Below are 12299 nucleotides of genomic sequence, written 5' to 3'. Positions count from 1 at the left end.
TGATTCTGAATAATTTTGATTAAAAACTAAAAAGCTCAAATTTATCTCTGTGGACCCTGGCCAGTTTGCACAATGGATAGAGCGTCAGTCTGGCATATGGCCATCCGTGTTCGATTCCTGGACACACAAGAGAAGTGATCATCTGCTTCTCCTACCTCCTTCTCCCCCTTCTCTCTCTCTGTGACCTCTCGTAGCCAGTGGTTCAACTGGTGATTGGTTTGAGCATCTGCCCTGGGTGCTGAGGATAGTTCAGTTGGCCTGAGCGAGTCAGCCTCAGATGCTAAAAATGGTTCAGTTGATTAAGCATCTGCCCCAGATGCAAGTTGCCTTGTGGATCCCGGTTGTGGCACATGTGGGAGCCTGTCTCACTATCTTCCCTCTTCTTACTTAAAAAAAAATTTTTGGCTTGACCTGTGGTGGCGCAGTGGATAAAGCGTCGACCTGGAAATGCTGAGGTCACCGGTTCGAAACCCTGAGCTTGCCTGGTCAAGGCACATCAGGGAGTTGATGCTTCCAGCTCCTCCCCCCTTTTCTCTCTCTGTCTCTCTCTCCTCTCTCTCCCTCTCTGTCTCTCTCCTCTCTAAAAATGAATAAATAAAATAAAATAAAAAATTTTATCTCTGTGTAATACTCCAGAGAAGTATATTATAAAGACACGAAATTCTGGAACTGAGCAGAGTTATTTCCAACATAGAAAAATTATTATAAAGGAATTAATTCTAAAGAATAACTGAAATGCGTCACATGCTTTTATCAAAGCCCACATTTAACAGTCAACTTCCTCAGAAAAATTCTCATAGCTATCAGATTACCAATGTCTACAAGATAAAATCTGCAATTTAAGGTAACATCTCACTGAAATGAATTAAGATAGCATGCTTATATCAAAAAAGAATTAGTTTTAGTAACATGTAATTTTAGGGGCTAGAAACATGTAAGACAATGATAAAACTCACTATTTTAAGAATCAATAAAATTAATGCATCAAAAGCTACAAAAATTTACTGGCAAACAGGGCTGCATTTTTCTGTCTAGTTTACATCAAAAATATAAGCTACCTATTTTTTTTTAAATTATTTATTTATTTATTCATTTTAGAGAGGAGAGAGAAAGGGAGAGAGAGAGACAGAGAGGGAGAGAGAGAGAAGATAGAGAGACAGAGAGAGAAGATGGGGAGGAGCTAGAAGCATCAACTCCCATATGTGCCTTGACCAGGCAAGCCCAGGGTTTTGAACCGGCGACCTCAGCATTTCCAGGTCGACGCTTTATCCACTGCGCCACCACAGGTCAGGCCAAGCTACCTATTTTTAAAAGATGGTATTTTCAATGTGCTATTTGGTCTATATTTTATATACTCTATCGGTAACTTTGTTAGATAACTTCAAGAAGCTTACCTTATTGATGTAAAATTGTGACAAGGTAGCAGCATTAATAGCCCACTCTATAGGATGGTAGGCATTGTGCTCAAGCTGGCGTTTTAGGGTACTATGACAATAATGAGCAGCTTTCTCAAACATTTCCATATGCTGGTAGACTTGAGCCAGGTAATATAGGTTATGAGTATAAACCTTCTCAAATCTATGAAGAAAAAAAACAATACTGGCATAATGGTTTACAATTTATACAGAACTTGCATATATATTTATCTTGATCCTCTCACCAATTGGGTATAGCTAGTGTATCCATTTGACTGATAAGGAAACTAAGTCTTAGATTTTAACAGGGTCACATATCTAGTTAATGGCAAATGAAGGTTTAAATCTATATCAGAATCCATATTCTAGAACTTTTATGAATGCCTTAAAAGAGAAAACATGCTTTTTTTGGAACAATCATCTACATTATGTGGAAATATCTGTGAGGGCTGATATCTATAGCTACTTACCTTTTTGATCTCTCTTGTTCAGTAAGTTTCTCTTCTTCAGGAAGAAAATGCTCAGTAGGATCAAGAGGAGGACACCCAATCTACAATTAAAGAAAAACAAAACTCTAAAATTTTACTGTAAACAACAAGCGCCCTCTTCTGGAGAAACTGGAGAAATCAAAATTTAAAAGCCCAATAAACTTCTTACTAGTTCACTTTCATGTTACACAAGAAGTAACCACACTTGATAAAATTTTAACCACTTTTTTAGGTGAATTTCAAATACACTAAAAACATTAATTGTTTGCTTTTTTAAGTATTTTAAGTGTTAAGTCAGTCTGATAAAAAAAGTCCTTTTAAAAACCTACATGAGCATAACAAATAGGAAAAATGCATACATTCTTTTAAGATTTTGTTTATTTTAGAGAGGAGAGAGAGAAAGAGAGAAGGGGGGAGGAGCAAGAAGCATCAACTCCCTGATGTGCCTTGACCAGGGAAGCCCAGAGTTTTGAACTGGTGACCTCAGCATTCCAGTCGATGCTTTACCCACTGTGCCACCACAGGCCAGGCAAAAATGCAGACATTCTTAAGAGTAATATTGTCCTAAGTAGACTACTAATAAAAAAAATCAAAGTTTTAAATAATTATTTTAATATTTTCCTCAAGGAAACAAGTATATGGATTACCCTCTTTCAATACAGGGACATTAAAACCGTGATTCTATTGTTTATTTCCTTGTGCTTTTTTTGTTTCTTCATCTGTAAAATAGGGATAATAAGAGTACCTATGTAATAAAGATGCTATAAGGATTCAATGAGTTAATATGTGTAAATCACATATAACCCCACCTCAAGTCTTCAAAAGAATGGTACTTAACCTTGGCCTCATTCTACTTCTTTGAGAACAGTCTGATCTACAAGTTGCTTTAAACTGAATTCACTAAACTCCAAATAGCAACAACACTTCCCATTAAAAAAAACAGTAAAACAAATAAACTGTGTTCTAACATTCTGGATGCAAACACTAAAAGCAGCAGGACTTGGGATCCAAAATTCACAGAAAGTAAAAATGACTAAGACAGGAAGCAAGGCCCAAGGCAAACAATAGATAAATAATTCTTCAGAGACCACCTCAACAATTTTGAAAATTTTTTTAAAAAGATTTTATTTATTTTAGAGAGAGAGAGGAGGGAGGAGCAGGAAGCATCAACTCCCATATGTGCCTTGACTGGGGAAGCCCAGGTTTTCAAACTGGCGACCTCAGCGTTCCAGGTTGACGCTTTATCCGCTGTGCCACCACAGGTTAGTCATGCCTCAAAAATTTTAAGGGCTGTGTAGTATGCTTACCCCTGTCTTGATGAGGGGAATTAACCAATGTATTATTATATACACATACTTCACTGTTATGACTATCACACTTCATGTGTAATACTAACAGTTGAATCCGTCTCTTAACTAAAATAGAGGTACACATAAGTTTTTTGCTCTATCTTTTACGTTTCCTTATTAATACTAGTTTTTAATGAAATATAGGTGTTTGGTACCTTCACATTTTAACTTAACATGTTCATGTATTAAGAGTTCAAGTCAAAAGGTGAATACTCTAACACAGGAGTCCCCAAACTACGGCCCGCTGAGGCCATTTATCCGGCCCCCACCGCACTTCGGGAAGGGGCACCTCTTTCATTGGTGGTCAGTGAGAGGAGTACAGGATGTGGATGCAAAGCACGGACGTCACTCGCGTACAGTACTACTTCTGGTGACACGCCACGGCTCCAGAAGCACGTCATATCACTTGTTACGGTTAGCAATGACAAATATGGAACCGGACATTGACCATCTCATTAGCCAAAAGCAGGCCCATAGTATGTTCCCATTGAAATACTTGTGAGTTTGTTGATTTAAAGATTTTATTTATTCATTTTTTAGAGAGGAGAGAGAGAGACAGAGAGGGAGAGAGAGGAGAGGGAGAAAGAGAGAGGGAAGGGGAGAGGAGCTGGAAGCATCAACTCCCATATGTGCTTTGACCAGGCAAGCCCAGGGTTTCGAACCGGCGACCTCAGCATTTCCAGGTCGACACTTTATCCACTGCGCCATCACAGGTCAGGCCCAGTTTGTTTATTTAAATTTACTTGTTCTTTATTTTAAATATTGTATTTGTTCCCATTTTGTTTTTTTACTTTAAAATAAGATATGTGCAGTGTGCATAAGGATTTGTTCATAGTTTTTTTTTATAGTCCGGCCCTCCAACGGTCTGAGGGACAGTGAACTGGCCCCTGTGTAAAAAGTTTGGGGACCCCTGCTCTAACATCTCTTTTTCTTTCTTTTTTTTTTAAGTGAGAGGAGGGGGGATATAGGGACAGACTTCTGCATGTGCCCCGACCAGGGTCCACTCAGCAACTGTCATCTGGGGCTGATGCTTGGACAGATCAAGCTATCCTCAGTGCACAGGGCCACTAAAAGGGGAAGAGAGAGAAGTGGGAGAAGAGAAGCACATGGTCACTTCTCATGTGTGCCCTGACCAGGGATCGAACCTGGGACAGCTGTACGCCTGGCCAACACTCTATGCACTGAGCCAACTGGCCAGGGCCTGAATGCTGTAACATCTCAGTTTGGCTCTGTGGTGCTCTACTCTTCTTACTACTTACTACTTTAGGAGAGAAGATATAACACCAAGGTAAAGACCAAGGACTTTGAAAATTCTTCAACTTGGGGATATATTCCTCAGCTAAAAAAAAAAGTGTTATAGGCCTAGAAACACATATTCTAAATGTACATTCTAAAATTACTTGTGGGTGTAATTAACAAATTGATTTGCTCTAATCTTTATTCTCCAGGGACACCTAGTTATACGTAGAGACCATATTTTATTCATATTTGATTTTCTAGCATACTTGCATAATATCTGGCACATAATAAAAACAAATACTGAATTAAACTGACAAAGCAAATATGACATTCAGTCTGTGCATTCTACTTACAGCATATTCCTTCTATCTGCTATCATCATTTTGTCACTACACCATTCTTTTTTTAATATATACTAATCACAAAAATTAGGGGTTATTTTATTGCTTCATATTCATTTTGAAATATCCTCTAACTTTTATGAGCAATATATTTATTTATTGATTTAAGAGAGAGATCAGTTTGTTGTTCCACTTGTTTATGCATTCATTGGTTGATTCTTGTATGTGCCCTGACCAGGGATCGAACCTGCAACCTTGGCATATTGGGACAACACTCTAATCAAATGAGCTACCCAGCCAGGACACCACACTGTTCTTAAAGAAGTACCTTGCACTTGTGTTTTTACACTAAGGCCAACTACTAACTGAGGCAGCAGTGTATAGTGGTTAAAAGTATAGGTTCTAGAGTCAGATCACATGTGTGAGAATCCCAGCATCAGCACTTACTAGTGTGTGGAGGCAAGTCACTTACCGTAATCTGCTGTGCTTTGCTTCCTTATCTCTAAAATAAGGATAATAAAAGTATCCACCTCACAAATTATCATTAGGATCAAATAAATTAAGATTTTTAAATCACTTGTAACAGTACAAGTACAGCTATTAGATGACTACCTAGACAGCTCTACAGAGAGGTCTCTAAGTATAATGAAGAGTCATATACTAATATTATGAGTGAGGAATTCTTAATATCAATTCTTGACTAGTTTCAATCAAATCTTAAAATGTATCTGACATGCAGCATACCTCTTTCATGTACTGATTATATAGTGCTTCTGATGATTCTAGGTAAGCTTGTGCTGTTTCAATTTCTTCTCTTTCAGACCACAAAATACCCAAATTATTCTGTAAAATAAAGAGAAAAATGACAATATAAATCTTATAAGTAACTTTCATAATTTCAAAGTCAGTATTTACCTATCAAACTACTGGAGTCTGATTAACAATGAATTATTTAAAATAATAATGTCCTGCCTGACCAGGCGGTGGTGCAGTGGACAGAGCGTCGGATTGGGATGTAGAGGACCCAGGTTCGAGACCCCGAGGTCGCCAGCTTGAGCGCAGGCTCGTCTGGTTTGAACAAGGCTCACCAGCTTGAGCCCAAGGTCTCTGGCTCAAGCAAGGGGTTCCTCGGTCTGCTGTAGCCCCCCAGTCAAGGCACATATGAGAAATCAATCAATGAACAACTAAGGAAACGCAACGAACAATTGATGTTTCTCATCTCTCTCCATTCCTGTCTGTCTTCTCTATCTGTCCCTCTCTCTGACTCTGTCCCACAAAAAAAAATAATAAAAATAATAATGTCCTTATGTAGTGATACTCAGCTGCTGATGTATCTCTCATGATCCCTGCCTCCTTGTATCTATGACCTTATATAATCTCTTCCCTTTAAGTATGGGCTAGATTTAGTGACTTGCCACTTACAAATAGAATATACCAAAAGTGACAGAAGGTCCCTTATAAGATTAGATTACAGAACACTGTGATTCTTTTTGGGGTGTTCCTTCTCCCATTCTCTCAGAGGGAAGCCAATTGCCATGTTGTATGCCATCCTGCATATAGACTTACGTGGCAAGGAACTGAGGAAGGTCAACTGAAGCCCTCAGACCAACAGCCTGTAAGGAACTAAATCCAGTCAACAATCCCATAAGAGATGGAAAGATCCTCCCTAGGTTGAGCCTTCAAGTGCCGCCCCAGCAGGCCAACAGTCTGAACTTGTTCTGGAGGCAACCACTAGGCCACACTTAGATTCTTAATATATTAAGTTTGTTTTATCAAGGTGCTAAATTTGGGGATCAAATTTTATGTAGCAATAGATAATATACACAGAGACAAAGATGAGCCAGAACCATGTTTTCAAATACCTACCATCTCCAGAGACCTCTTAAAAAGGAAAATTCTCAACAGTTTTTGTTTGGTTCAACCTAAAGAAAGGGAGATGAGCTCTCAAATTCCAATTATTCAAATTATGTTATGAAAACTCTGAAGATGCTATAGACACTAACTATATACCTTTGCTCACTAGTTAAGTCAGATTCCTAATGTTTACCATTTCAAACAATAAAACATATGTTTATACATATTTTCCAGAGTTCTTAAAATTATATAGCTTTGTAATTATATCCAGCCAACTAAAAATTCTTCATTTGGAATCTTTATTTATTTATTTATTTTAAGTGAGAGGAAGTGAGATAGACAGACTCCCCCATGTGCCCTAATCGAGATCTACCCAGCAACCATTTGAGGCTGATGCTGGAATCAACTGAGCTATCCTCAGTGCCCAGGGTTGATGCTCAGACCAACTGAGACACTGGCTGTGAGAGTGGGAGAGAGAGAGAGAAGCTGATGGTGGCTTCTCATGTGTGCTCTGAATGGGGATTGAACCCAGAACATCCACACACTGGGCCAACACTCTATCCTCTGAGCCAACCAGCAAGGATTTTTTTTTTTTAATTTTTAAAAATGTATTGATTTAAAAAAAAATGTATTGATTTTAGCCTGACCAGGCGGTGGCACAGTGAGTGCCAGACTGGGACATAGAGGACCCAGGTTCGAAACCCCGAGATCACCAGCTTGAGCATGGGCTCACCAGCTTGAGCATGGGATCATAGACATGACCCCATGGTCACTGGCTTGAGCCCAAAGGTTGCTAGCTTGAAGCCCAACATCGCTGGCTTGAGCCAAGGTCGCTGGCTTGAGCAAGGGGTCACTGGGTCTGCTACAGCCCCCCAGTTGAGACACATATGAGAAAGCAATCTATGAAAACTAAGGTGATGCAATGAAGAATTGAGGCTTCTCTGGCCTGACCTGTGGTGGCGCAGTGGATAAAGCGTCGACCTGGAAATGCTGAGGTTGCCGGTTCGAAACCTTGGGCTTGCCTGGTCAAGGCACATATGGGAGTTGATGCTTCCAGCTCCTCCCCCCTGTCTCTCTCTTCTCTCTCTCTCTCTCCCTCCCTCTCTCTCTCCTCTCTAAAATGAATAAATAAAATAAAAAAATAAAAAATAAAGAATTGAGGCTTCTCATCTCTCTCCCTTCCTGCCTCTGTCCCTGTCTGTCCCTCTTTCTGTGTGTCTTTCTCGCTTAAAAAAAAGAATTGATTTTAGAGAGTGAAGAAAGGGGAAACCATCCATTTGTTGTTTCACTTATTTATGTATTCACTGGTTGTCTCTTGTATGGCCCCTGACCGGTGATCAAACCCGCAACCTTGGCATGTCAGGACAACACTAACCAACTGAGCTACCCGGCCAGGGCGTGTGTCTTTTATTGATCACTTCTTTTGATTTCCATAGCACCAACTTTCTTCTGTTACCAATAAAGGAGGAAGAAGAAACTGATTAGATTCAGGACTATATACTAAATAACATTTTAATTTAATTTATTTATTTTTTACAGAGACAGTGAGTCAGAGAGAAGGATAGACAGGGACAGACAGACAGGAACAGAGAGAGATGAGAAGCATCAATCATTAGTTTTTCGTTGCGCGTAACACCTTAGTTGTTCATTGATTGCTTTCTCATATGTGCCTTGACCGCGGGCCTTCAGCAGACCAAGTAAACCCTTGCTGGGGCCAGTGACCTTGGGTTCAAGCTGGTGGGCTTTTGCTCAAACCAGATGAGCCCACGCTCAAGCTGGGGACGTTGGGGTCTCGAACCTGGGTCTTCCGCATCCCAGTCCAATGCTCTATCCACTGCGCTACCACCTGGTCAGGCCTAAATAACATTTTAAAACTAAGTTAATTTTGTTCTCTGCCATATGACTCTATAAGGCTCTGTACAGAGCAAATCAGGCCTGTTCAGACGGTCAGAACTCAAAGACTGGATGCCTAGCTCTCCTTCAGAGAACAAGGTTAGACTGCCTCCCACCCCTAGGGATAGTTCACTCACAAGGAAACTTCTGAGACTGGGTTTCTACTATATTTGCTTACTTCCCTAGAAAAGGAAACAGGATAAGGAAACAAATAGTTTTTAAAGATTTTATTTATTGATTTTATGAGGTGGGGGATGGAGTGAGAAGCATCAACTCAGTTGTTTTACTTTAGTTGTTCATTGATTGGTTGTCATACTTGCCTTGACCAGGCAAGCCCGGGGTTTCAAACTGGCGACCTCACCATTCCAGGTCAACATTTTATCCACTGCACCACCACAAACCAGGCACAAAGAATTTTTAATGCAGATTCTTAACCTGGGGTCCACAGACCCACAACATACCCGTGAATAAGAATTCAGAGTTGCCCTGGCTGTGTAGCTCAGTTGGTTAGAGCATCGTCCTCAAGTACAGAGGTTGCTGGTTTGATCCCCGGTCAGGGCACCAACAGGAACAGATTGATGTTTGTAGGAAAACATCTGAGGTTAGACTGCCCTGAAACAAGTCTTTGATGCGTACCTTGGAACCCAAGTCCTGCGGGGGCAGAACACTGCCCCGCAAGCACTGATAAGATTATTTAAAGGAAACAGCTGATCCCTATAGCCATTTTCCTGCATACCTGAAAGGTATTACTCATCTTTCTCTGCACCTGAATCCATTGTAGACTAATTTGACCCAGGCTCTGCTAATTTGCTTGATGAGCAAAGACACGAATAAATACGATGAGGCTTGCAGAGATCTGGGCTCTCAGACCCCTGTACTCATCTTTTCTGTATGTTGTGTCTTGTGTGTTTTTTCTTAAGTCCTGCAGCGCCTTCCTTTCGTGCATACCCATTGCTGAGCTGGTCTCAGCAGATGTTCCTCTCTCTCTCTTCCTCTTTCACTGAAATCAATGAATAAACATTTAAAAAACCAATTACATATCTTTCACTTATTAAAAAAAAGAATTCAGTCAATGAACGTGGATGAGAAAAACATTACAATTTTCATCATGGTCTACTAAAATTTAGCCTTTTTTTTAATTAATTGATTTTAAAGACACAGTAAAGGAGAAAGAAAGAGGGAGGGAAGCATTCATTTGTTGTTCCAGTTAGTTGTATATTTATTGGTTGCTTCCCATTTGTGCCCTGATGGGGGAACGAACCAGCAATCTTGGCATTTCAGGACCATACTCTGGGCCAGTGGTTCTCAGTTTGCTCCAGGTGCGCCCTGTGGTATTCCAGAGAAATATGTGCCTGTTGGGGACCAAATATCCAACAGGGTTTTTGGAGTTAAGATTTTGGGGGGACAGAGGTGTGGGGAATTGGCTGTAAGCTGACAGTCTGCCCAACCCCCCACCTCACTCGCCTGATTAGGTTGCAAAAGGCTGTTAAACTGTGGTGCTGGATTATTTACACTACCCCCATGTTCCCCGGAAAGACTGGAGGCAAGTTTCTTCTATCCTTTGTTTGGTGTAAAGTTAAGATTATATATATGGTAGGGGTTTTCAATTGATGATTAAATATAAGGAATTGTCCCTTGAAGCCTTTTGGATTTCTGTAAGAGAAGAATATATGGCAATATCTAAAAAAGCTTTGAACATTTTACTATAATTTATAACATCCTATTTATGTGAATTAGGATTTTCTACCCTCAACACAATTAAGAGTAAAAAGAGAGGAATTCTTCAATGTACTGACGAGGAAATGAGAGTTTGCCTTTCAAATATATGCTCACACATTGAAGAAATCACTAGGACACATCAGGCTCACGTTTCTCATAGACACAAGATGAAAAAACTTAACACATTCGCGCCAGGACCTGCCAAATTTACTAAATCTTACTAAGAATATGTGTGTGTGTGTGTGTATGTAGATAGATAGATAACATTTTTGTTGTTTTTTTAATTTTTTAATCTCTTTTTTTTTTTTTGTATTTTTCTGAAGTTGGAAATGGGGAGGCAGTCAGACAGACTCCCGCATGCATCCGACCGGGATCTACTGGGCATGCCCACCAGGGGGTGATGCTCTGCCCATCTGGGGCATTGCTCTGTTGCAACCAGAGCCATTCTAGCGTCTGAGGCAGAGGCCATGGAGCCATCCTCAGCGCCTGGGCCAACTTTGCTACAATGGAGCCTTGGCTGCGGGAGGGGAAGAGAGAGACAGAGAGGAAGGAGAGGGGGAGGGGTGGAGAAGCAGATGGGTGCTTCTCCTGTGTGCCCTGGCTGGTAATCGAACCTGGGACTCCGGCACACCAGGCTGAAGCTCTACCACTGAACCAACTGGCCAGGGCCTAACCTCTCTTTTTTACAAATTCTAAAAAGCATAACTCAAAAAATGTAACATGGCCTGACCTGTGGTGGCACAGTGGATCAAGCATCGACCTGGAATGCTGAGGTTACCGGTTCAAAACCCTGGCCTTGCCTGGTCAAGGCACATATGGGAGTTGATGCTTCTTGCTCCTCCCCCATTCTCTCTTTCTCTCTCTCTCTCTTCTCTAAAATGAATAAATAAATTAAAAAATGTAACATAAAAATGTTTTTAATGTCAATAAATCTAATTTTGTCATATTTATTTCATTTAATTACCATGAAAGCACACTTGGACTTTATATATTTTTTAATATTTGACTTAATTATTATAACATATTTCTCAGAAATTTGTATATACAGTGTGTCCGTAAAGTCATGGTGTACTTTTGACCGGTCACAGGAAAGCAACAAAAGACAACAGAAATGGGAAATCTGCACCAAATAAAAGGAAAACTGCCTGGCCCTGGCCGGTTGGCTCAGCGGTAGAGCGTCGGCCTGGCGTGAGGGGGACCCCGGTTCGATTCCCGGCCAGGGCACATAGGAGAAGCGCCCATTTGCTTCTCCATCCCCCCCCTTCCTCTCTGCCTCTCTCTTCCCCTCCCGCAGCCAAGTCTCCACTGGAGCAAAGATGGCCCGGGCGCTGGGGATGGCTCCTTGGCCTCTGCCCCAGGCGCTAGAGTGGCTCTGGTTGCGGCAGAGCGACGCCCCGAAGGGGCAGAGCATCGCCCCCTGGTGGGCAGAGCGTTGCCCCTGGTGGGCGTGCTGGGTGGATCCCGGTTGGGCGCATGCGGGAGTCTGTCTGACTGTCTCTCCCGTTTCCAGCTTCAGAAAAATACAAAAAAAATAAAAAATAAAAAATAAATAAATAAAAAAAGGAAAACTGCCTGACCTGTGGTGGCTCAGTGGATAAAGTGTCGACCTGGAAATGCTGAGGTCGCCGGTTCGAAACCCTGGGCTTGCCTGGTCAAGGCACATATGGGAGTTGATGCTTCCAGCTCCTCCCCCCCTTCTCTCTCTCTGTCTTTCCATTCTCTCTCTCTCTCTCCTCTCTAAAATGAATAAATAAATAAATAAATAAATAAAAATAAAAGGAAAACTCTCCCAGTTTCATACCTATTCAGTGCAGTTCGATGTGGGCTCATGCACAGATTTTTTAGGGCTCCTTAGGTAGCTATCCCGTATAGCCTCTACAGACTTGTCACTGACTGATGGCCTACCAGAATGGGGTTTCTCCACCAAACTGCCGGTTTCCTTCAACTGCTTATCCCACCAAGTAATGTTATTCCTATGTGGTGGCGCTTTGTTATAAACGC

At 41.1% G+C, this 12299-nt stretch overlaps 1 protein-coding gene across 1 annotated transcript in view; it reads right to left on the bottom strand.

Moving 5' to 3' along the window:
- The window catches only part of KIFBP (kinesin family binding protein), a 35491-nt gene that overhangs the window by 17678 nt on the left and 5514 nt on the right, over positions 1 to 12299 (bottom strand). Inside the window, exons 2-4 of the mRNA XM_066243517.1 lie at positions 5577 to 5675; positions 1886 to 1965; positions 1395 to 1578 (exon numbers count right to left, since the gene is read on the bottom strand). Coding sequence (XP_066099614.1) covers positions 1395 to 1578; positions 1886 to 1965; positions 5577 to 5675 — 363 coding nt within the window. The remainder of the gene's footprint in view (positions 1 to 1394; positions 1579 to 1885; positions 1966 to 5576; positions 5676 to 12299) is intronic.

The sequence above is a fragment of the Saccopteryx bilineata genome, chromosome 9, assembly GCF_036850765.1.
Source record: "Saccopteryx bilineata isolate mSacBil1 chromosome 9, mSacBil1_pri_phased_curated, whole genome shotgun sequence".
NCBI lineage: Eukaryota > Metazoa > Chordata > Mammalia > Chiroptera > Emballonuridae > Saccopteryx > Saccopteryx bilineata.
Note: the sequence above shows the minus strand (reverse complement) of the source record. Positions and strands in the feature narration are given on the sequence as shown.